Here is a 22275-nt window from a genome sequence, read left to right on the forward strand (position 1 = left end):
GACACAGCTCGACCAGTTAACGTCCTGTGTCAGGTGCTGTGTAGGTGCTCTGTGACACAGCTCGACCAGTTAACGTCCTGTCTCAGGTGCTGTCTAACGCTGCTCTGTGCTGTGACACAGCTCGACCAGTTAACGTCCTGTGTCAGGTGCTGTGTAGATGCTCTCTGACACAGCTCAACCAGTTAACGTCCTGTCTCAGGTGCTGTCTAACGCTGCTCTGTGCTGTGACACAGCTTGACCACAGGTACAATGAGTTCAAGCTCCACGCCATCATGTCGGAGCACAAGAAGACCATCACGGCCATCTCCTGGTGCCCCCACTGCCCCGACACATTCGCCAGTGCCAGCGCAGACAACCTGGTCATCATCTGGAACGTGGCTGAGCAGAAGGTAGTGGCCAGACTGGACAACACCAAAGGTATGGGGCAGGTGGGGTATGGGGCAGGTGGGGTATGGGGCAGGTGGGGTATGGGGCAGGTGGGGTATGGGGCAGGTGGGGTATGGGGCAGGTGGGGTATGGGGCAGGTTGGGTATGGGGGCAGGTTGGGTATGGGGCAGGTGGGGTATCGGGCAGGTGGGGTATGGGGGCAGGTGGGGTATGGGGCAGGTGGGGTATGGGGCATATTGGGTATGGGGCAGGTTGGGTATGGGGCAGGTTGGGTATGGGGCAGGGTGGGTATGGGGCGGGTTGGGTATGGGGCAGGTGGGTATGGGGCAGGTGGGGTATGGGGCAGGTTGGGTATGGGGCAGGTGGGGTATGGGGCAGGTGGGGTATGGGGCAGGTGGGGTATGGGGCAGGTGGGGTATGGGGCAGGTGGGGTATGGGGCATCTTGGGTATGGGGCAGGTTGGGTATGGGGCAGGTTGGGTATGGGGCGGGGTGGGTATGGGGCGGGTTGGGTATGGGGCAGGTGGGTATGGGGCAGGTGGGGTATGGGGCAGGTGGGTATGGAGCAGGTGGGGTATGGGGCAGGTGGAGTATGGGGCAGGTGGGGTATGGGGCAGGTGGGGTATGGGGCAGGTGGGGTATGGGGCAGGTGGGGTATGGGGCAGGTGGGGTATGGGGCAGGTGGGGTATGGGGCAGGTGGGGTATGGGGCAGGTGGGGTATGGGGCAGGTGGGGTATGGGGCAGGTGGGGTATGGGGCAGGTGGGGTATGGGGCATGTTGGGTATGGGGCAGGTTGGGTATCGGGCAGGTTGGGTATGGGGCGGGGTGGGTATGGGGCGGGGTGGGTATGGGGCGGGGTGGGTATGGGGCGGGTTGGGTATGGGGCAGGTGGGTATGGGGCAGGTGGAGTATGGGGCAGGTGGGGTATGGGGCAGGTGGGGTATGGGGCAGGTGGGGTATGGGGCAGGTGGGGTATGGGGCAGGTGGGGTATGGGGCAGGTGGGGTATGGGGCAGGTTGGGTATGGGGCAGGTTGGGTATGGGGCAGGTGGAGTATGGGGCAGGTGGGTATGGGGCAGGTGGGGTATGGGGCAGGTGGGTATGGGGCAGGGTGGGGTATGGGGCAGGTGGGGTATGGGGCAGGTGGGTATGGGGCAGGTGGGTATGGGGCGGGTTGAGTAGGTTGGGTATGGGGGCAGGTGGGGTATGGGGCAGGTGGGGTATGGGGCAGGTTGGGTATGGGGCAGGTGGGGTATGGGGCAGGTGGGTATGGGGCAGGTGGGTATGGGGCGGGTTGAGTAGGTTGGGTATGGGGCAGGTGGGGTATGGGGCAGGTGGGGTATGGGGCAGGTTGGGTATGGGGCAGGTGGAGTTTGGGGCAGGTGGGTATGGGGCAGGTGGGTATGGGGCAGGTGGGGTATGGGGCAGGTGGGGTATGGGGCAGGTGGGTATGGGGCAGGGTGGGTATGGGGCAGGTGGGGTATGGGGCAGGTGGGTATGGGGCAGGTGGGTATGGGGCGGGTTGAGTAGGTTGGGTATGGGGCAGGTGGGGTATGGGGCAGGTTGGGTATGGGGCAGGTGGGGTATGGGGCAGGTGGGTGTGGGGCAGGTGGGTATGGGGCAGGTGGGGTATGGGGCAGGTGGGTATGGGGCAGGTTGGGTATGGGGCAGGTGGGGTATGGGGCAGGTGGGTATGGGGCAGGTGGGTATGGGGCGGGTTGAGTAGGTTGGGTATGGGGCAGGTGGGGTATGGGGCAGGTGGGGTATGGGGCAGGTGGGTATGGGGCAGGTGGGGTATGGGGCGGGTTGAGTAGGTTGGGTATGGGGCAGGTGGGGTATGGGGCAGGTGGGGTATGGGGCAGGTGGGGTATGGGGCAGGTGGGGTATGGGGCAGGTGGGGTATGGGGCAGGTGGGGTATGGGGCGGGGTTGAGTAGGTTGGGTATGGGGCAGGTGGGGTATGGGCAGGTGGGTATGGGGCAGGTGGGGTATGGGGCGGGTGGGGTATGGGGCAGGTGGGTATGGGGCAGGTGGGTATGGGGCAGGTGGGTATGGGGCGGGGTTGAGTAGGTTGGGTATGGGGCAGGTGGGGTATGGGGCAGGTTGGGTATGGGGCAGGTGGGGGTATGGGGCAGGTGGGTGTGGGGCAGGTGGGTATGGGGCAGGTGGGGTATGGGGCAGGTGGGTATGGGGCAGGTTGGGTATGGGGCAGGTGGGGTATGGGGCAGGTGGGTATGGGGCAGGTGGGTATGGGGCGGGTTGAGTAGGTTGGGTATGGGGCAGGTGGGGTATGGGGCAGGTTGGGTATGGGGCAGGTGGGGTATGGGGCAGGTGGGTATGGGGCAGGTGGGTATGGGGCGGGTTGAGTAGGTTGGGTATGGGGCAGGTGGGGTATGGGGCAGGTGGGTATGGGGCAGGTGGGGTATGGGGCGGGTTGAGTAGGTTGGGTATGGGGCAGGTGGGGTATGGGGCAGGTGGGGTATGGGGCAGGTGGGGTATGGGGCAGGTGGGGTATGGGGCAGGTTGGGGTATGGGGGCATGGATAAATGTGACAGGTTGGATGAGTGGGCAGATGCACTATAATGTGGATAAATGTGAGTGGCATGAACAGAAAGGCAGATTATTATCTGAATGGTGTCAGATTAGGAAAAGGGGAAATACTGTACAACGAGATCTGGGTGTGCTTGTACATCAGTCATTTAAAGTTAGCATGCAGGTACAGCCGGCAGTGAAGAAAGCTAATGGCATGTTGGCCTTCATAACGAGAGGAGTTGAGTATAGGAGCAAGGAGGTCCTGTATTTGTACAGGGCCCAAGTGAGACCGCACCTGGAGTACTGTGTGCAGTTTTGGTCTACAAATTTGAGGAAGGATATTATTGCTATTGAGGGCGTGCAGCGTAGGTTTACTAGGTTAATTCCCGGAATGGCGGGACTGTCATATGTTGAAAGACTGGAGCGACTAGGCTTGTATACACTGGAATTTAGAAGGATGAGAGGGGATCTTATAGAAATGTATAAGATTATTAAGGGATTGGACATGTTAGATGCAGGAAACATGTTCCCAATGTTGGGGGAGTCCAGAACAAGGGGCCACAGTTTAAGAATAAGGGGTAGGCCATTTCAAACAGAGATGAGGAAAAACTTTTTCACCCAGAGAGTTGTGAGTCTGTGGAATTCTCTGCCTCAGAAGGCAGTGGAGGCCAATTCTCTGGATGCATTCAAGAGAGAGCTAGATAGAGCTCTTAAGGATAGCGGAGTCAGGGGGTATGGGGAGAAGGCAGAAACGGGGTACTGATAGAGAATGATCAGCCATGATCACAGTGAATGGGGGTGCTGGTTCGAAGGGCCGAATGGCCTCCTCCTGCACCTGTTGTCTATATAACTATGGCCACTGTGGTGAAAACACAGAGTGCTGCAGTAACTGGGCGGTTGTGTTTGGTCCCAGGGATCCCCGCGTCGCTGAGCTGGTGTTGGAGTGCGGGGGAGGCCGTGGCCTTCGTGTCCCACCGTGGGCCGCTCTACATCTGGACAGTGTCCGGGCCGGACAGCGGAGTGGCCGTACACAAGGAGGCCCACAGCTTCCTGTCGGACATCTGCCTCCTACGCTGGCATCCCCGGCAGACGGGCAAGGTGGTGTTCGGCCACACCGATGGCAGCCTCTCCATCTTCCAGCCCGGTGAGTACCGGCACCCCCTCACGCACCGTGCCCACCCCCCTGGGCACACAGCCCAGAGAAGCCTGCACCAGCACGGTGGGGGGGGTGGGGGTGGGGCAGGGTGGGGCAGCGGGGGTGGGGCAGGGGGGGTGGGGCAGCGGGGGTGGGGCAGGGGGGGTGGGGCAGCGGGGGTGGGGCACAGTGGAGGGGCATGGTGGAGGGGCATGGTGGGGGGGGGGGACAGGGTGGGGCAGGGTGGGGCAGCGGGGGGGGGGCAAGGGGGGTGGGGCAGGGGGGTGGGGCAGGGGGGGTGGGGCACAGTGGAGTGGCATGGTGGAGGGGCATGGTGGGGGGGTGGGGCAGGGGGAGTGGGGCGGGGGGTGGGGCGGGGTGGGGGGCACGAGACGGCACGAGGCGGCACGGTGGTGCAGCGGGTAGAGCTGCTGCCTCACAGCGCCGGAGACCCAGTTTCCATCCTGACTACGGGCGCCGTCTGTACGGAGTTTGTACGTTCTCCCCGTGACCTGCGTGGGTTTTCTCCGAGATCTTCAGTTTCCTCCCACACTCCAAAGACGTGCAGGTTTGTAGGTTAATTCAGAGATTTACAAATAGTGAGCGGCCTGGGTAGAGTGGATGTGGAGAGGATGTTTCCACTAGTGGGAGAGTCTAGGACCAGAGGGCACAGCCTCAGAATTAAAGGACGTACCTTTAGGAAGGAGATGAGGAGGAATATCTTTAGTCAGAGGGTGGTGAATCTGTGGGATTCTTTGCCACAGACGGCTGTGGAGGCCACAAGTCAGTGGAGATATTTAAGGCAGAGATTGACAGATTGTTGATTAGTGCGGGTGTCAGGGGTTACGGGGAGAAGGTAGGAGAATGAGGTTAGGAGGGAGAGATAGATCAGCCATGATTGAATGGCGGAGTAGACTTGATGGGCCGAATGGCCTAATTCTGCTCCTATCTCTTATGAACTTATGAACTGGATAGAATGCACCAAAAGCATTTAACTGTATCTTGCAAATTTAGTTTAGAGATACAGCACAGAAACAGGCCCTTCGGCCCACCGGGTCCATGCCGACCAGCGATCCCCGCACATTAACACTATCCTACACACACTAGAGGCAATGATTACATTTACCCAGTCAATTAACCTACAAACCTGCACGTCTTTGGAGTGTGGGAGGAAAGCAAAGATCTCGGAGAAAACCCACGCAGGTCACGGGGAGAACGTACAAACTCCGTACAGACGGCGCCCGTAGTCAGGATCGAACCCGGGTCTCCGGCGCTGCATTCACTGTAAGGCGGCAACTCTACCGCTGCGCCACCGTGACGCCGAGTGACAAAAAACTATGTGACAATGAACTATGGTGAACTGTGGTGAACTTTAGTGAACTTGAGGGCGTGCAGCGTAGGTTTACTAGGTTAATTCCCGGAATGGCGGGACTGTCATATGTTGAAAGACTGGAGCGACTAGGCTTGTATACACTGGAATTTAGAAGGATGAGAGGGGATCTTATCGAAACGTATAAGATTATTAAGCGGTTGGACATGTTAGAGGCAGGAAACATGTTCCCAATGTTGGGGGAGTCCAGAACAAGGGGCCACAGTTTAAGAATAAGGGGTAAGCCATTTAGAACAGAGATGAGGAAAAACATTTTTAGTCAGAGAGTTGTGAATCTGTGGAATTCTCTGCCTCAGAGGGCAGTGGAGGCCAATTCTCTGAGTGCATTCAAGAGAGAGCTAGATAGAGCTCTTAAGGATAGTGGAGTCAGGGGGTATAGGGAGAAGGCAGGAACGGGGTACTGATTGAGAATGATCAGCCATGATCACATTGAATGGTGGTGCTGGCTCGAAGGGCCGAATGGCCTCCTCCTGTGTCTATTGTCTATTGTCTATTGTCTATTGTGGTGAGCTGCGGTGAGCTGCGGTGAGCTGTGGTGAGCTGTGGTGTGTTGGTGTGAGCTGTGGTGTGTTGGTGTGAGCTGTGGTGTGTTGGTGTGTGTCTCTGCTCAGGCACCAAGGGGCAGAAGCACGTGCTGAGGCCGGAGTCGCTGGAGGGCACGGACGATGAGGACCCCATCACTGCGCTGGAGTGGGACCCTCTGTCCACTGACTACTTGCTGGTGGCCAACCTACACAACGGCATCCGGCTGGTCGACTCCCACTCCCTGTCCTGCATCACCACCTTCTGTCTGCCCAGCGCCGCCGCCTCTGTACAGTGCCTGGCCTGGGTCCCCAGTGCACCCGGCATGTTCCTGACCGGAGGTAGGGTCAGTGCACAGAGCACCATGCACCAGTGGACAGAGCACCATGCACCAGTGGACAGAGCACCATGCACCAGTGGACAGAGCACCATGCACCAGTGGACAGAGCACCATGCACCAGTGGACAGAGCACCATGCACCAGTGGACAGAGCACCACGCCTGTGGTCAATGCCCCACACCAGTGGTAAATGCCCCATACCAGTGGTCAATACACCACCAGTGGACAGAGCACCATGGACCAGTGGTCAATACACCACGCCTGTGGTCAATGCCCCACACCAGTGGTTAATGCCCCATACCAGTGGTTAATGCCCCATACCATTGGTCAATGCCCCACACCAGTGGACAGAGCACCATGGACCAGTGGTCAATGCCCCATGCCTGTGGTCAATGCCCCACACCAGTGGACACCACACCACACCACCAGTGGTCAATGCCCCACACCAGTGGTCAATGCCCCACGCCTGTGGTCAATGCCCCACACCAGTGGACACCATACCACACCACCAGTGGTCAATGCCCCACACCAGTGGTCAATGCCCCACACCAGTGGACAGAGCACCATGGACCAGTGGTCAATGCCCCACGCCTGTGGTCAATGCCCCACACCAGTGGACACCATACCACACCACCAGTGGTCAATGCCCCACACCAGTGGTCAGCGCCCCACACCAGTGGATAAGATAAGCCATGATTGAATGGCGGGGTGGACTTGATGGGCCGAATGGCCCAAGTGTGCTCGTTTCACATGAGTCTTTCACCCAGAGTAGGGGAATCAAGAATCAGAGGACATGGGGTGGGGGTGAGGGTGAGGGGGGAAAGATTTAATGGGAACCTGAGAAGCAGCTTGTTCTCACTGATAGGGTGGGGTGAGGGTGTGGCATGAGCTGCCAGAGGAGGCAGTTCACGTAATTACTATAACATTTAAAAGACACTTGAACAGGTACATGGATACGAGGGGTTTAGAGGGATAGGTGGGTCAAAGGCGGACAAATGGGTCTAGTGTAGATGGACGAGCATGGACCAGTAGAGCCAAAGGGGTTCATAAATGATAGGAGCGGAATTAGGCCATTCGGCCCATCAAGTCCACTCCACCATTCAATCATGGCTGATCCATCTCATCCTCCTAACCCCATTCTCCCGCCTTCTCCCCACAACCCCTGACACCTGCACTGATCAACAATCTGTCAATCTCCAGTTTAAATATACCCATTGACTTGGCCTCCACAGCCGTCTGTGGCAATGAATTCCACAGATTCACCACCCTCTGACTAAAGAAATTCCTCCTCATCTCCTTTGTTAAGGTGTATCCTCTTATTCTGAGACTATGGCCTCTAGTCCTAGACTCTCCCATTAGTGGAAACATCTTCTCCACTTCCACCCTATCCAAGCCTTTCACTATTCATAGCTGTCCCGAACTACTATCGACCTCATTGGTGACCCTCGGACTATCCTTGATCGGACGTTGCTGGCTTTATCTTGCACTAAACATTATTCCCTTATCCAGTATCTGTACACTGTGAATGGGTCGATTGTAATCATGTATTGTCTTTCCGCTGGCTGGTGGGCACGCAACACAAGCTTTTCACCGTACCTCAGTGTCAATGTACCACGTGACCATAAACTAAACTGTAACTGATGTGTGTGTAGGAATGAACAGCAGATGCTGGCTTTAACCAGAGATAGACACAAAACACTGGAGTAACTCAACGGATCAGACCTCATCTCCGGAGAAAAGGAATAGGTGACGTTTCGGGTCAAGACCCTTCTCAAGGCTTCAGAGATGCTGTTGGACCCACTGAGTTCCTCCAGGTTTTTGTGTCTGTCTCCTGAACTACTGTGTGTTGTGTATGTTCACATGGTTTTGGTAACCGGCTGGTTTGGCCCCTGGGAGGGAGGAGGGCCTGTGTGTGTATGTATGTGCGTGTGTGCACGCGTGTACGTGTGTGCCTGTGTGTGGAGGGGGGGGTGTGTGCAAGTGTGTGGGTTTGTGTGTGTGTGTGTGTGCGCGTGCGTGCGTGCGTGCCTGTGTGAGTGCGTGCGTGTGTGCGTGTGCTTGCGTGTGCGTGTGCATGCGCATGTGTGTGCGTGTGCTTGCGTGTGTGTGCATGCGCATGTGTGCGTGTGTGCGTGCGTGCGTGTGCATGCATGTGTGTGAGTGAGTATGTGTGTGTGCTTGTGTGCGTGCATCTGTGTGCGGGTTTGTATGCGTGTGTGCGTGTGTGTATGTGTGCGCGCGTGTGTGTGCGCGTGTGCGTGTGCGTGTGATCCCACTCTCTCTCTGATCCGCAGATTCCCAGGTGGGGGTGCTGCGTATATGGAACGTTTCCCGGACAACGCCGATCGACAACTTCAAGCTGAAGAAGACTGGCTTCCACGCCCTGCACGTGCTCAGCTCATCACCAAAGCAGTCATGTAGGTGGCCCTCCGACACATCTCCTCCCTGCTCAGGGGAGGGCTTTAGTTCAGTGTAGAGACACAGCGCGGAAACACAACCCCTTCCCCACCGAGACCGCACCCACCAGCGATCCCTGCTCACTAACACGATCCCTGCTCACTAACACGATCCCTGCTCACTAACACGATCCCTGCTCACTAACACGATCCCTGCTCACTAACACGATCCCTGCTCACTAACACGATCCCTGCTCACTAACACGATCCCTGCTCACTAACACGATCCCTGCTCACTAACACGATCCCTGCTCACTAACACGATCCCTGCTCACTAACACGATCCCTGCTCACTAACACGATCCCTGCTCACTAACACGATCCCTGCTCACTAACACGATCCCTGCTCACTAACACGATCCCTGCTCACTAACACGATCCCTGCTCACTAACACGATCCCTGCTCACTAACACGATCCCTGCTCACTAACACGATCCCTGCTCACTAACACGATCCCTGCTCACTAACACGATCCCTGCTCACTAACACGATCCCTGCTCACTAACACGATCCCTGCTCACTAACACGATCCCTGCTCACTAACACGATCCCTGCTCACTAACACGATCCCTGCTCACTAACACGATCCCTGCTCACTAACACGATCCCTGCTCACTAACACGATCCCTGCTCACTAACACGATCCCTGCTCACTAACACGATCCCTGCTCACTAACACGATCCCTGCTCACTAACACGATCCCTGCTCACTAACACGATCCCTGCTCACTAACACGATCCCTGCTCACTAACACGATCCCTGCTCACTAACACGATCCCTGCTCACTAACACGATCCCTGCTCACTAACACGATCCCTGCTCACTAACACGATCCCTGCTCACTAACACGATCCCTGCTCACTAACACGATCCCTGCTCACTAACACGATCCCTGCTCACTAACACGATCCCTGCTCACTAACACGATCCCTGCTCACTAACACGATCCCTGCTCACTAACACGATCCCTGCTCACTAACACGATCCCTGCTCACTAACACGATCCCTGCTCACTAACACGATCCCTGCTCACTAACACGATCCCTGCTCACTAACACGATCCCTGCTCACTAACACGATCCCTGCTCACTAACACGATCCCTGCTCACTAACACGATCCCTGCTCACTAACACGATCCCTGCTCACTAACACGATCCCTGCTCACTAACACGATCCCTGCTCACTAACACGATCCCTGCTCACTAACACGATCCCTGCTCACTAACACGATCCCTGCTCACTAACACGATCCCTGCTCACTAACACGATCCCTGCTCACTAACACGATCCCTGCTCACTAACACGATCCCTGCTCACTAACACGATCCCTGCTCACTAACACGATCCCTGCTCACTAACACGATCCCTGCTCACTAACACGATCCCTGCTCACTAACACGATCCCTGCTCACTAACACGATCCCTGCTCACTAACACGATCCCTGCTCACTAACACGATCCCTGCTCACTAACACGATCCCTGCTCACTAACACGATCCCTGCTCACTAACACGATCCCTGCTCACTAACACGATCCTACACACAATAGGGACAATTTGCAATTTTACCAAAGCCAACTAACCTACAAACTTGTACATCTTTGGAGTGTGGGAGGAAACCGGAGCTCCCGGAGAAAACCCACGCAGGTCACGGGGAGAACGTACAAACTCCGTACAGACAGCGCCCGTAGTCAGGATGGAACCCGGGTTTCTGGCGCCGTGAGGCAGCAACTCTACCGCTGCGCCACCGTGCTGCCCTGACACCTAGATCTACCGCTGCCACCGTGCCGCCCTGACGTTCTCTGTGCCGCCCTGACACCTAGGTCTACCACTGCCACCGTGCTGCCCTGACACCTAGGTCTACCGCTGCCACCGTGCTGCCCTGACGTTCTCTGTGCCGCCCTGACACCTAGGTCTACCGCTGCCACCGTGCCGCCCTGACACCTAGGTCTACCGCTGCCACCGTGCTGCCCTGACACCTAGGTCTACCACTGCCACTGTGCCGCCCTGACGTTCTCTGTGCCGCCCTGACACCTAGGTCTACCGCTGCCACCGTGCCGCCCTGACGTTCTCTGTGCCGCCCTGACACCTAGGTCTACCGCTGCCACCGTGCCGCCCTGACACCTAGGTCTACCGCTGCACCACCGTGCTGTCCTGACGTTCTCTGTGCCGCCCTGACACCTAGATCTACTGCTGCCGCCGTGCTGTCCTGACGTTCTCTGTGCTGCCCTGACACCTAGATCTACCACTGCCACCGTGCCGCCCTGACGTTCTCTGTGCGGCCCTGACACCTAGATCTACCACTGCCGCCGTGCTGTCTAGACACCTAGGTCTACCGCTGCACCACCGTACCGCCCTGACGTTCTCTGTGCCGCCCTGACACCTAGATCTACCACTGCCACCGTGCTGCCCTGACGTTCTCTGTGCTGCCCTGACGTTCTCCTGTTTCTCCTCCACAGGTTACTCTGCACATTCTCCGTCCCGGAGCCAGCACACTTCATCGACCAGCGAGGCCATTCCTCCCCCCACCCTCTCCCAGAACCTAGCCTTCTCCCTGCCCCCGGGACATGCCGTCTGCTGCTTTCTGGACGGGGGTGTGGGACTGTACGACATGGGAGCCAAGAAGTGGACCTTCCTCAGAGACCTGGTAGGCTGGCCTTCACGTGTTCATAAGGGATAGGAGCAGAATTAGACCATTCGGCCCATCAAGTCCACTCCACCATTCAACCATGGCTGATCTATCTCTCCCTCCTAACCCCATTCTCCTGCGTTCTCCCCATAACCCCTGACACCCGCACTAATCAAGAATCTGTCGATCTCCACCTTAAATATAGCCACTGACTTGGCCTCTGTGTCTCAGCCGTCTGTGGCAATGAATTCCACAGATTCACCACCCTCTGACTAAAGAAATTCCTCCTCATCTCCTTTCTGAGGAACGTCCTTTAATTCTGAGGCTGTGAACCTGGTCCTAGACTAGTGGAAACATCCTCTCCCATCCACTCTACCCATGCCTGTCACTGAGGTGGAGCTTTGTCTAGGCTCAGGTTCCCCGGCTTTGTCCACCAGGCTGATGATTCTGAACATGTTGTATCTGGAAAAGGCCACCACCAGACAGGCCCATCATGGTGTGGCCCTCACAGCGCCAGAGACCCGGGTTCCATCCTGAGTTACGGGTGCTGTCTGTACGTACCTTCTCCCTGTGACCGTGTGGGTTTCGTCCGGCTGATCCGGTTTCCACCCACATCCCAAAGATGGACAGGCTTGTAGGGAAAATTGACTTCTGTAAATTGCTGGTGGCATGTAGGATAGTGCTAGTGTACGGAGCGATCGGGGTATACGAGGCGGACTCAGTGGTATACGGGGCAATCGGGGTATACGGGGCGGACTCAGTGGTATACGGGGTGATCGCTGGTGGGGTGGACTCAGTGGGATACGGGGTGATCGCTGGTGGGGCGGACTCAGTGGTAGAGGTGGTCGGGGCAGACTCAGTGGGCCAAAGGGCCAGTTTCCACGCTGTATCTCTGAGAAGAATCTTTTTCACCCAGAGAGTTGTGAATTTGTGGAATTCTCTGCCACAGAGGGCAGTGGAGACCAATTCACTGAATGAATTTAAAAGAGAGTTAGATAGAGCTTTAGGGGCTAGTGGAATCAAGGGATATGGGGAGAAGGCAGGCACGGGTTACTGATTGTGGATGATCAGCCATGATCACAATGAATGGCGGTGCGTACAGGCTCGAAGGGCCGAGTGGCCTCCTGCACCTGTTGTCAGTGTTTCCAAGTCTAAAGATGCCTAAACATTTCCTGTTGTCTTGTCCTCGAGGGTCATGTGGAAACCATCTTCGACTGTAAGTTTAAACCCGATGACCCCAACCTTCTGGCCACCGCATCATTTGATGGAACGATCAAAGTGTGGGACGTCAACACTCTGACCGCTGTCTACACGTCTCCCGGCAACGAGGGAGTCATCTACTCCCTGTCCTGGGCTCCAGGTGAGGAGGCACACAGGCTCTGACACCAGTACTTATGGATACCCAGTACTCATCGATATCCAGTACTAATCGATACCCAATACTCATTGATACAGTTACTCATTGATACCAGTACTCATCGATACCCAGTACTCATCGATACCCAGTACTCATCGATACCCAGTGCACATCAATACCAAGTACTCATTGCTACAAGTACTCATGGATATCCAGTACTCATTGATACAGTTACTCATTGATACAAGTACTCATTGATACAAGTACTCATGGATACAGGTACTCATTGATACAGGTACTCATTGATACCAGTACTCATTGATACAAGTACTCATGGATACAAGTACTCATTGATACAGGTACTCATTGATACCAGTACTCATTGATACAAGTACTCATGGATACAAGTACTCATTGATACAGTTACTCATTGACACCAGTACTCATTGATACAAGTACTCATTGATACCAGTACTCATTGATACAAGTACTCATTGATACCTGTACTCATTGATACAGGTACTCATCGATACAAGTACTCATTGATACCAAGTACTCATCGATACCAGTACTCATTGATACCAAGTACTCATCGATACCAGTACTCATTGATACCAGTACTCATTGATACCAGTACTCATCGTTACCCAGTACTCATTGATACTAAGTGCTCATTAATACCCAGTACTCATTGATACAAAGTACACTTCCTGAGCAGTGAGGCCTGAGTACTCTCGATGGATATCACATGATATGGAGAATGATCCCAGGAATGAGTGGGTTAACCTATGATGAGCGTTTGTCAGCACTGGGCCTGTACTCGCTGGAGTTTAGAAGGATGAGGGGGGACCTCATTGAAATGTACAGAATAGTGAGCGGCCTGGATAGAGTGGATGTGGAGAGGATGTTTCCATTAGTGGGAGAGTCTAGGACCAGAGGGCACAGCCTCAGAATTAAAGGATGTTCCTTTAGGAAGGAGATGAGGAGGAATTTATTTAGCCAGAGGGCGGTGAATCTGTGGAATTCATTGCCACAGACGGCTGTGGAGGCCACAAGTCAGTGGATATTTTTAAGGCGGAGATAGATAGATTGTTGATTAGTGCGGGTGTCAGGGGTTACGAGGAGAGGCAGGAGAATGGGGTTGAGAAGGAAAGATGGATCAGCCATGATTGAATGGTGAAGTACATATGATGGGCCGGGGGGGCTAATTCTGCTCCTATCACAAGAACTTATGAAGGTACCTGGGGTTGTGGGCTGGTGCAGGAAAATAACTGCTGATGCTGGGACAAATCAAAGGTATCATAACAAGCTGGAGTAACTCAGCAGGTCAGGCAGCATCTCAGGGAAGAGAAGGGATGGGTGACAGAAGAGTCTGGATCCAAAACATCACCCATTCCTTCTCTCCAGAGATGCTGCCTGACCCGCTGAGTTACTCCAGCATTTTGTGATACCTGGGCTTGTGGGGATACCTGAGCTACAGGGAGAGGTGGACAGGCTGCTACTTTATTCTTTGGCGTGTAGGAGACTGTCGCGTGACCTTATTGAGATCTACATGACTTGAGGGGCCGAATGGCCTAGTTCTGCTCCAGAACTTATTAGCGTTCGAGAGAGAGTTAGATTTAGTTCTTGGGGCTAAAGGAATCAAGGGATATGGGGAAAAAGCAGGAACAGGGTACTGATTGTGGATGATCAGCCATGATCACGATGAATGGCGGTGCGTACAGGCTCGAAGGGCCAAATGCCCTCCTCCTGCACCTATTGTCTATGTTTCTATGAACTACGCACAATCTTCTCTGCATACCCAGTCGTCAGCAAACCCATTCAGTTTGGTTTATTGTCAGGTGTACCGAGGTACAGTGGCGTGTTGTGTGCTAACCAGTCAGCGGAAAGACAATACATGATTATAATCGAGCCGTCCACACTGTACAGATACCTGATAAGGGAATAACGTTTGGAGGGAATAATGTTTATGGGTTGACTGGGTTAACCCAGTAGGATATGAGTCTAACGAGGATGTTGCCAGGACTAGAGTGTGTGAGCTACAGGGAGAGGTTGAGCAGGCTGGGTCTCTATTCCATGGAGCGCAGGAGGATGAGGGGTGATCTTATAGAGGTGTACAAAATCATGAGAGGAATAGATCGGGTAGATGCACAGTGTCTTTTACCCAGAGTAGGGGAATCGAGGACCAGAGGACATAGGTTTAAGGTGAAGCGGAAAAGATTTAATAGGAATCCGAGGGGTAACTTTTTCACACAGAGGGTGGTGGGTGTATGGAACAAGCTGCCAGAGGAGGTAGTTGAGGCTGGGACTATCCCATCATTTAAGAAACAGTTGGACAGGTACATGGATAGGACAGGTTTGGAGGGATATGGGCCAAGCGCAGGCAAGTGGGACTAGGGTAGCTGGGACATGTTGGCCGGTGTGGGCGAGTTGGGCCGAAGGGCCTGTTTCCACACTGTATCACTCTATGTCTCTACAGGACTAATGTTGTGTTGGCTCTATCAGAGAGTAATTCCCATCATCATTCGCTCATTCATTTTAAATCTCTGTCGGTTTTGTAAAACGTGTGTGTGTGGGAGAGGGACGTCTAAACCTCATTGGGACATTAACGTTGCCTCTCACCCCCAGGGGACCTGAACTGTATCGCAGGGGCGACCTCGCGTAACGGAGCCTTCATCTGGGATGTGGTCAAAGGCAAGACCATTGCTCGCTTCAATGAGGTCAGTGCTTGCTTGAGGAGTCGTAGTCACACAACATGAAAACAGGCCCTTCAGCCCAACCTGCCCACACCGGCCAACATGCCCCATCTACACTAGTCCCACACCGGCCAACACGCCCCATCTACACTAGTCCCACACCGACCAACACGCCCCATCTACACTAGTCCCACACCGGCCAACATGCCCCATCTACACTAGTCCCACACCGACCAACACGCCCCATCTACACTAGTCCCACCTGCCCACACCCACCAACACGCCCCATCTACACTAGTCCCACCTGCCCACACCCACCAACACGCCCCATCTACACTAGTCCCACACCGGCCAACATGCCCCATCTACACTAGTCCCACACCGACCAACATGCCCCATCAACACTAGTCCCACACCGACCAACACGCCCCATCTACACTAGTCCCACCTGCCCACACCCACCCACACGCCCCATCTACACTAGTCCCACACCGACCAACATACCCCATCTACACTAGTCCCACACCGACCAACATGCCCCATCTACACTAGTCCCACACCAACCAACACGCCCCATCTACACTAGTCCCACCTGCCCACACCGACCAACATGCCCCATCTACACTAGTCCCACCTGCCCACACCGACCAACATGGCCTCGGCAAGGCCAGCAGCCCAGACCATCACACCACACAAACTATCCTCCCTTCCACTGACTCCATCTGCACCTCACGCTGCCTCGGCAAGGCCAGCAGCATCATCAAGGACCAGTCTCACCCCGGCCACTCCCTCTTCTCCCCTCTCTCATCAGGCAAGAGGTACAGAAGTGTGAAAACGCACACCTCCAGATTTTGGGACAGTTTCTTCCCGGCTGTTATCAGGCAACTGAACCATCCTACCACAACCAGAGAGCAGTCATTGGTGACTGTCGGACTATCCTCGATCGGACTTTGCTGGCTTTACCTTGCACTAAACGTTATTCCCTTATCCTGTATCTATACACTGTGGACGGCTCGATCGCGCGCAACAAAAGCTTTTCACTGTACCTCGGTACACGGGACCATAAACTAAACTGTAACATTTATCTGCTTTATTAAATAAAAGATGGACACAGGTTGGTGTAGCAGTGGCAGCACACGTCAGCACACATCAGCACACGTCAGCACACGTTAGCACACGTTAGCACACGTCAGTGAGGGCTGATTCAGATTTACAGCCCAGCCCATCTCACCCAGCTGATTTTTCATCTCTTTGTCACGGCTGACTCTGGTCAGTGACTGGACTAATAATTAGATACATGACTTCACGTCACGCGCAGCGACTGGGGAATTGAAATCCGTGTCGTTTGATAAAACCTGAAATCAGAAACAAGGACCAGTGAAGATGAATGGTGAAATTGCCCGAGACTGCTTGACAAGGCATTGAATGCACCAATGCCCCCACTTCCTCACGGGACTGAGGACAGTCGGCATGTCTCCAGTGACTCTTACACACGTCTACAGATAGAAACATGGACAATAAGTGCAGGAGGAGGCCATTCAGCCCTTTGTGCTAGCACCGCCATTCATATGACCATAGCTGATCATCCGCAATCAGTACCCCGTTCCTGCTTTCTCCCCACATCCCTTGATTCCGTTAGCCCCAAGAGCTAAATCCAACTCTCTCATGAACATCCAGTGAATTGGCCTCCACTGCCTTCTGCGGCAGAGAATTCTACAGATTCACAACTCTCTGGGTGAAAAAGTTTTTCTTCATCTCAGTCCTAAACGGCCAACCCCTTATTATTAAACTGTGACCCCTGGTTCTGGACTCCCTCAACATTGGGAACATGCAAACTCCGTACGAATGTAATTCCTCGTATGTTGCAAGACATACTTGGCTAATAAAGTATGATTGTGTGTGCAGTGGGCCCCCGTAGTCGGGATGGAACCCGGGTCCCTGGCGCTGTGAGGCAGCAGCTCTACCCGCTGCACCACCGTGCCGGGCATTAGTGTCGGTTTCAGTGTAGAGGCTGCAGTAATCTCCTGTTCATCTCCTGTTCATCCTTCTAGCACGGGAAGAATGGGATCTTCTGCATCGCGTGGAGCCACAAGGACTCAAAGAGGATCGCGACGTGCAGTGCGGACGGCTTCTGGTGAGTGTCACTCCTGCCCCCTCCTGCAGGCTCTCCATGGCCAGTCGTGTGGCTCTCCATGGCCAGTCGTGTGGCCCTCCATGGCCAGTCGTGTGGCTCTCCATGGCCAGTCGTGTGGCCCTCCATGGCCAGTCGTGTGGCCCTCCATGGCCAGTCGTGTGGCTCTCCATGGCCAGTCGTGTGGCCCTCCATGGCCAGTCGTGTGGCCCTCCATGGCCAGTCGTGTGGCCCTCCATGGCCAGTCGTGCGGCCCTCCATGGCCAGTCGTGCGGCCCTCCATGGCCAGTCGTGCGGCCCTCCATGGCCAGTCGTGCGGCCCTCCATGGCCAGTCGTGCGGCTCTCCATGGCCAGTCGTGCGGCCCTCCATGGCCAGTCGTGCGGCCCTCCATGGCCAGTCGTGCGGCCCTCCATGGCCAGTCGTGCGGCCCTCCATGGCCAGTCGTGTGGCCCTCCATGGCCAGTCGTGCGGCCCTCCATGGCCAGGGGATGCCATTTAAAACTGAGGTGAGAAGAAACTTTTTCACCCAGAGAGTTGTGAATTTGTGGAATTCTCTGCCACAGAGGGCAGTGGAGGCCGATTCACAGGATGAATTTAAGAGAGAGTTAGATAGAGCTCTAGGGGCTAGTGGAATCAAGGGATATGGGGAGAAGGCAGGCACAGGTTACTGATTGTGGATGATCAGTCATGATCACAATGAATGGCGGTGTTGGCTCGAAGGGCCGAATGGCCTCCTCCTGCACCTATTTTCTATGTTTCTATGTTTCTATGATTGGGCTAACATACGATGAGCGTTTGTGGGCACTGGGCCTGTACTCGCTGGAGTTTAGAAAGATGAGGGGGGAGCTCATTGAAACGTACAGAATACTGAGCGGCCTGGGTAGAGTGGATGTGGAGAGGATGTTTCTAATAGTGGGAGAGTCTAGGACCAGAGGGCGCAGCCTCAGAATAAAAGGACATTCCTTTAGAAAGATGAGGATGATATTCTTTAGTCAGAAGGTGGTGAATCTGTAGAATTCATTGCCACAGACGACTGTGGAGGCCACAAGTCAATGGATATTTTTAAGGCGGAGAATGACAGATTCTTAATTAGTGCGGGTGTCAGGGGTTACGGGGAGAAGGCAGGAGAATGGGGTTGTGAGGGAGAGATAGATCAGCCATGACTGAATGGCTGGGTAAACTAAATCTGCTCCTATGAGTTATGAACTTCTGAACATCCATTCTGTACCAAATGCTAGGTCCTTCCATCAGCTGGGGTATTGTCCGATTCACCTCCACCCCTGACACACATTGGACTTTGTTGCTGGGACTGAAGGGCTACAATGCTGAGAACTCTCTGCTTCCCCTCTGCTCCATCTGTTGGACTTGAGTTGTACTCTTGTAGAGTATTTTCTGATTTGATTGGGTGGCGTGCAAAATAATCCTTTTAACTGGGTCATGGTACAGGTGACAAGAATAAACCTAAATCTGTCTCAACCCTTCAAAGTCCATCTCCCCTCACTTGTGCCCGCCTCTCCCTTGCCTGACTTTGTTCTGCCCCAACCTCTCTTCCAGCTTTCTCACCCAGATTACAATCAATCAGAAGCAAAGATACTAGAGGAGCAAGATAGTCCACTCGACCCTAAGAACAGTAGTATGTCACGGCGCCATTTTAGTCGGCAGAAACTTGCAGAAACATTTAAAAAGAAAAATAACAAAACTCTGTGAATTGATAGATGAGATATATTCTGCATTTTAATGGTATCATCACACATACCGTTCCCCCAAAACACTGATTACACTGCGAGAGGCAGAGCGAGCGGAGGGTTTTGCTTACTAAAATGGCTCCTTTGCGTACTACACCAGTAAAGGCGATTTCAACGGGGCGGTCCATCTTGTTCCTCTAGTATCTTTGATGAGAAGAGTGGTCCTGACCCGGAATGTCACCTGGTGTTGTTTAGTCTAGTTTATTACTGTCACATGTACTGAGTGAGGTAGGATGAAATGCGTTTGGTTACTTTGTTCTATCCAGTCAGGGGAAAGATTATACATAATTAAAGTCAAGCTGAGTGAGCAGATACAGGATAAAGGGAATAGCATCGAGTGCAAGATAAAGTCTGATTCAATATAGTCCCAGGGTCTCCAATGAGGTTGATAGTAGTTCAGCACTGCTCTCTGGTTGTGGTAGGATGGTTCAGTTGCCTGAGAACAGCTGGGAAGAAACTGTCCCTGAATCTGGAGGTGTGCGTTTTCACACTTCTGTACCTCTTGCCCGATGGGAGAGGGGAGAAGAGGGAGTGGCCGGGGTGAGACTGGTCCTTGATGATGCTGCTGGCCTTGCCGAGGCAGCGTGAGGTGTAGATGGAGTCAATGGAAGGGAGGTTGGTTTGTGTGATGGTCTGGGCTGCTGGCCTTGCCGAGGCAGCGTGAGGTGTAGATGGAGTCAGTGGAAGGGAGATTGGTTTGTGTGATGGTCTGGGCTGTGTCCATAACTCTCTGCAATTTCTTGTCTATGCCGATCCATGCTCTCCAGAGATGCTGCCTGACCCGCTGAGATACTCCAGCACTCTGTATATTTTTTTGTAAACCAGCATCTGCAGTTCCTAGTGTCTACTGTCATTACTTTGCCTTCTGACATGTTTTCTCATGGATTCATAAGTGATAGGAGAATTAGGCCATTCGGCCCATCAAGTCTACTCCACCATTCAAACATGGCTGATCTATCTCTCCCTCCTAACCCCATTCTCCTGCCTTCTCCCCATAACCCCTGACACCCGCACTGATCAACAATCTGTCAATCTCCACCTTAGAAATATCCATTGATGGCCTCCACAGCCGTCTGTGGCAATGAACCCCACAGATTCACCACCCTCTGGCTAAATAAATTCCTCCTCATCTCCTTCCTAAAGGAATTCCCTCTTATTCTGAGGCTGTGCCCTCTGGTCCTAGACTCTCCCACCAGTGGAAACATCCTCTCCACATCCACAAGCCTATCACTATTTTCGGTAAGTTTCAATCAGGTCCCCCCTCATCCTTCTAAACTCCAGTGAGTACAGGCCCAGTGCCGAAAAACGCTCATCATAGGTTAACCCACTCATTCCTGGGATCGTTCTTGTAAACCTCCTCTGGACCCTCTCCAAAACAAGCACATATCTCCTCACATATGGGGCCCAAAACTGCTCACAATACTCCAATTTGGGGATTTCCCCCAAGTCCCTTTGCACCTCCTATTTCTGAATTATAGGGTCATAGACAGCGTTGAAACAGGCCCTTGGGCCTAACTTGCCCACCCAGACCAAGCTGTCCCAACTACACTGGTCCCACCTGCCCACACCGACCAAGATGTCCCAGCTACACTGGTCCCACCTGCCCGCATTTGGTCCATATCCCTCCAAACCTGTTCTATACGTACCCGTCTAAATGTTTCTTAAATGTTGCGATAGTCCCAGCCCCAACTACCTGTACCTCCTCTGGCAGCTCGTTCCATACACCCACCACCCTCTGTGTGGAAAGTTACCCTTCAGATTCCTATCCTCTCCCCATTTAGAAAATAGAAAGAATGTTCTCTTCTGTCTACACTTCAACCTGCCCTGCAGTCAGTGATGGAAGGGACAATTCCATCATGAATGGTGGAGCATGTTAATGCAAGAATTCAACAAAAGGCGGGAGATAATTCCCATAATGTTCCCACCCTCTACCCCCCCTCCCCCCTCCCACCCTCCCCACCCCCCCCCTCCCACCCTCCCACCCTCTCCCCACCCTCCCATCCTCCCATCCTCCCACCCTCCCACCTACCCACCCTCCCCCCTCCCACCCTCCCCACCCCCCACCCACCCTCCCACCCTCTCCCCACCCTCCCATCCTCCCACCCTCCCACCCTCCCACCTACCCATACTCCAACCCTCCCCCCACCCTCCCACCACTACCCACCCTCCTACTCTCCCACCCACCCCCCCTCCCACCCTCACACTCTCTCCCCACCCTCACACCCTCTCCCCACCCTCTTCCCACCCTCCCACTCTCCCCCCCCTCCCACCCTCCCACTCTAACACCCACCCTCCCACCTACCGACCCTCCCACCCTCCCACTCTCCCACCCTCCCACTCTCCCACCCTCTCCCCACCCTCCCACCCTCCCACCCTCTACCCACTGTCCCACCCTCTCCCCACCCTCCCACCCTCTCCCCACCCTCCCACCCTCTACCCACTGTCCCACCCTCTACCCACTGTCCCACCCTCTACCCACCCTCCCACCCTCTCCCCACCCTCCCACCCTCTCCCCACCCTCCCACCCTCTCCCCACTCTCCCACCCTCTCCCCACCCTCCCACCCTCTCCCCACCCTCCCACCCTCTCCCCACTGTCCCACCCTCCCACCGTCTACCCACTCTCCCACCCTCCCACCCTCCCACCCTCCCACCCTCCCACCCTCTCCCCACCCTCCCACCCTCTCCCCACTGTCCCACCCTCCCACCCTCTCCCCACTGTCCCACCCTCCCACCGTCTACCCACTCTCCCACCCTCCCACCCTCCCACCCTCTACCCACTCCCCACTCTCCCACCCTCCCACCCTCCCCCCACCCTCCCACCCTCCCCCCACCCTCCCACCCTCTCCCCACCCTCCCACCCTCTACCCACTGTCCCACCCTCTCCCCACCCTCCCACCCTCTACCACTCTCCCACCCTCCCCCCACCCTCCCACCCTCCCACCCTCTCCCCACT

The 22275-nt window shown here is 54.9% G+C and overlaps 1 protein-coding gene across 3 annotated transcripts in view; it reads left to right on the plus strand.

Moving 5' to 3' along the window:
- Window positions 1-236: 236 nt before the first annotated feature.
- The window catches only part of wdr17 (WD repeat domain 17), a 77689-nt gene continuing 55650 nt past the window's right edge, over window positions 237-22275 (plus strand). For 2 of the 3 annotated variants that reach the window (XM_078396649.1, XM_078396651.1), the window contains exons 1-8: window positions 237-417; window positions 3831-4061; window positions 6054-6305; window positions 8598-8720; window positions 11221-11408; window positions 12582-12750; window positions 15376-15467; window positions 17495-17577. In XM_078396649.1, the coding sequence (XP_078252775.1) occupies window positions 273-417; window positions 3831-4061; window positions 6054-6305; window positions 8598-8720; window positions 11221-11408; window positions 12582-12750; window positions 15376-15467; window positions 17495-17577 (1283 nt within the window). In that variant the 5' untranslated portion in view covers window positions 237-272. The remainder of the gene's footprint in view (window positions 418-3830; window positions 4062-6053; window positions 6306-8597; window positions 8721-11220; window positions 11409-12581; window positions 12751-15375; window positions 15468-17494; window positions 17578-22275) is intronic. The other variant, XM_078396650.1, reaches the window with a different exon arrangement.

The sequence above is a fragment of the Rhinoraja longicauda genome, chromosome 3, assembly GCF_053455715.1.
Source record: "Rhinoraja longicauda isolate Sanriku21f chromosome 3, sRhiLon1.1, whole genome shotgun sequence".
Classification (NCBI taxonomy): domain Eukaryota; kingdom Metazoa; phylum Chordata; class Chondrichthyes; order Rajiformes; family Arhynchobatidae; genus Rhinoraja; species Rhinoraja longicauda.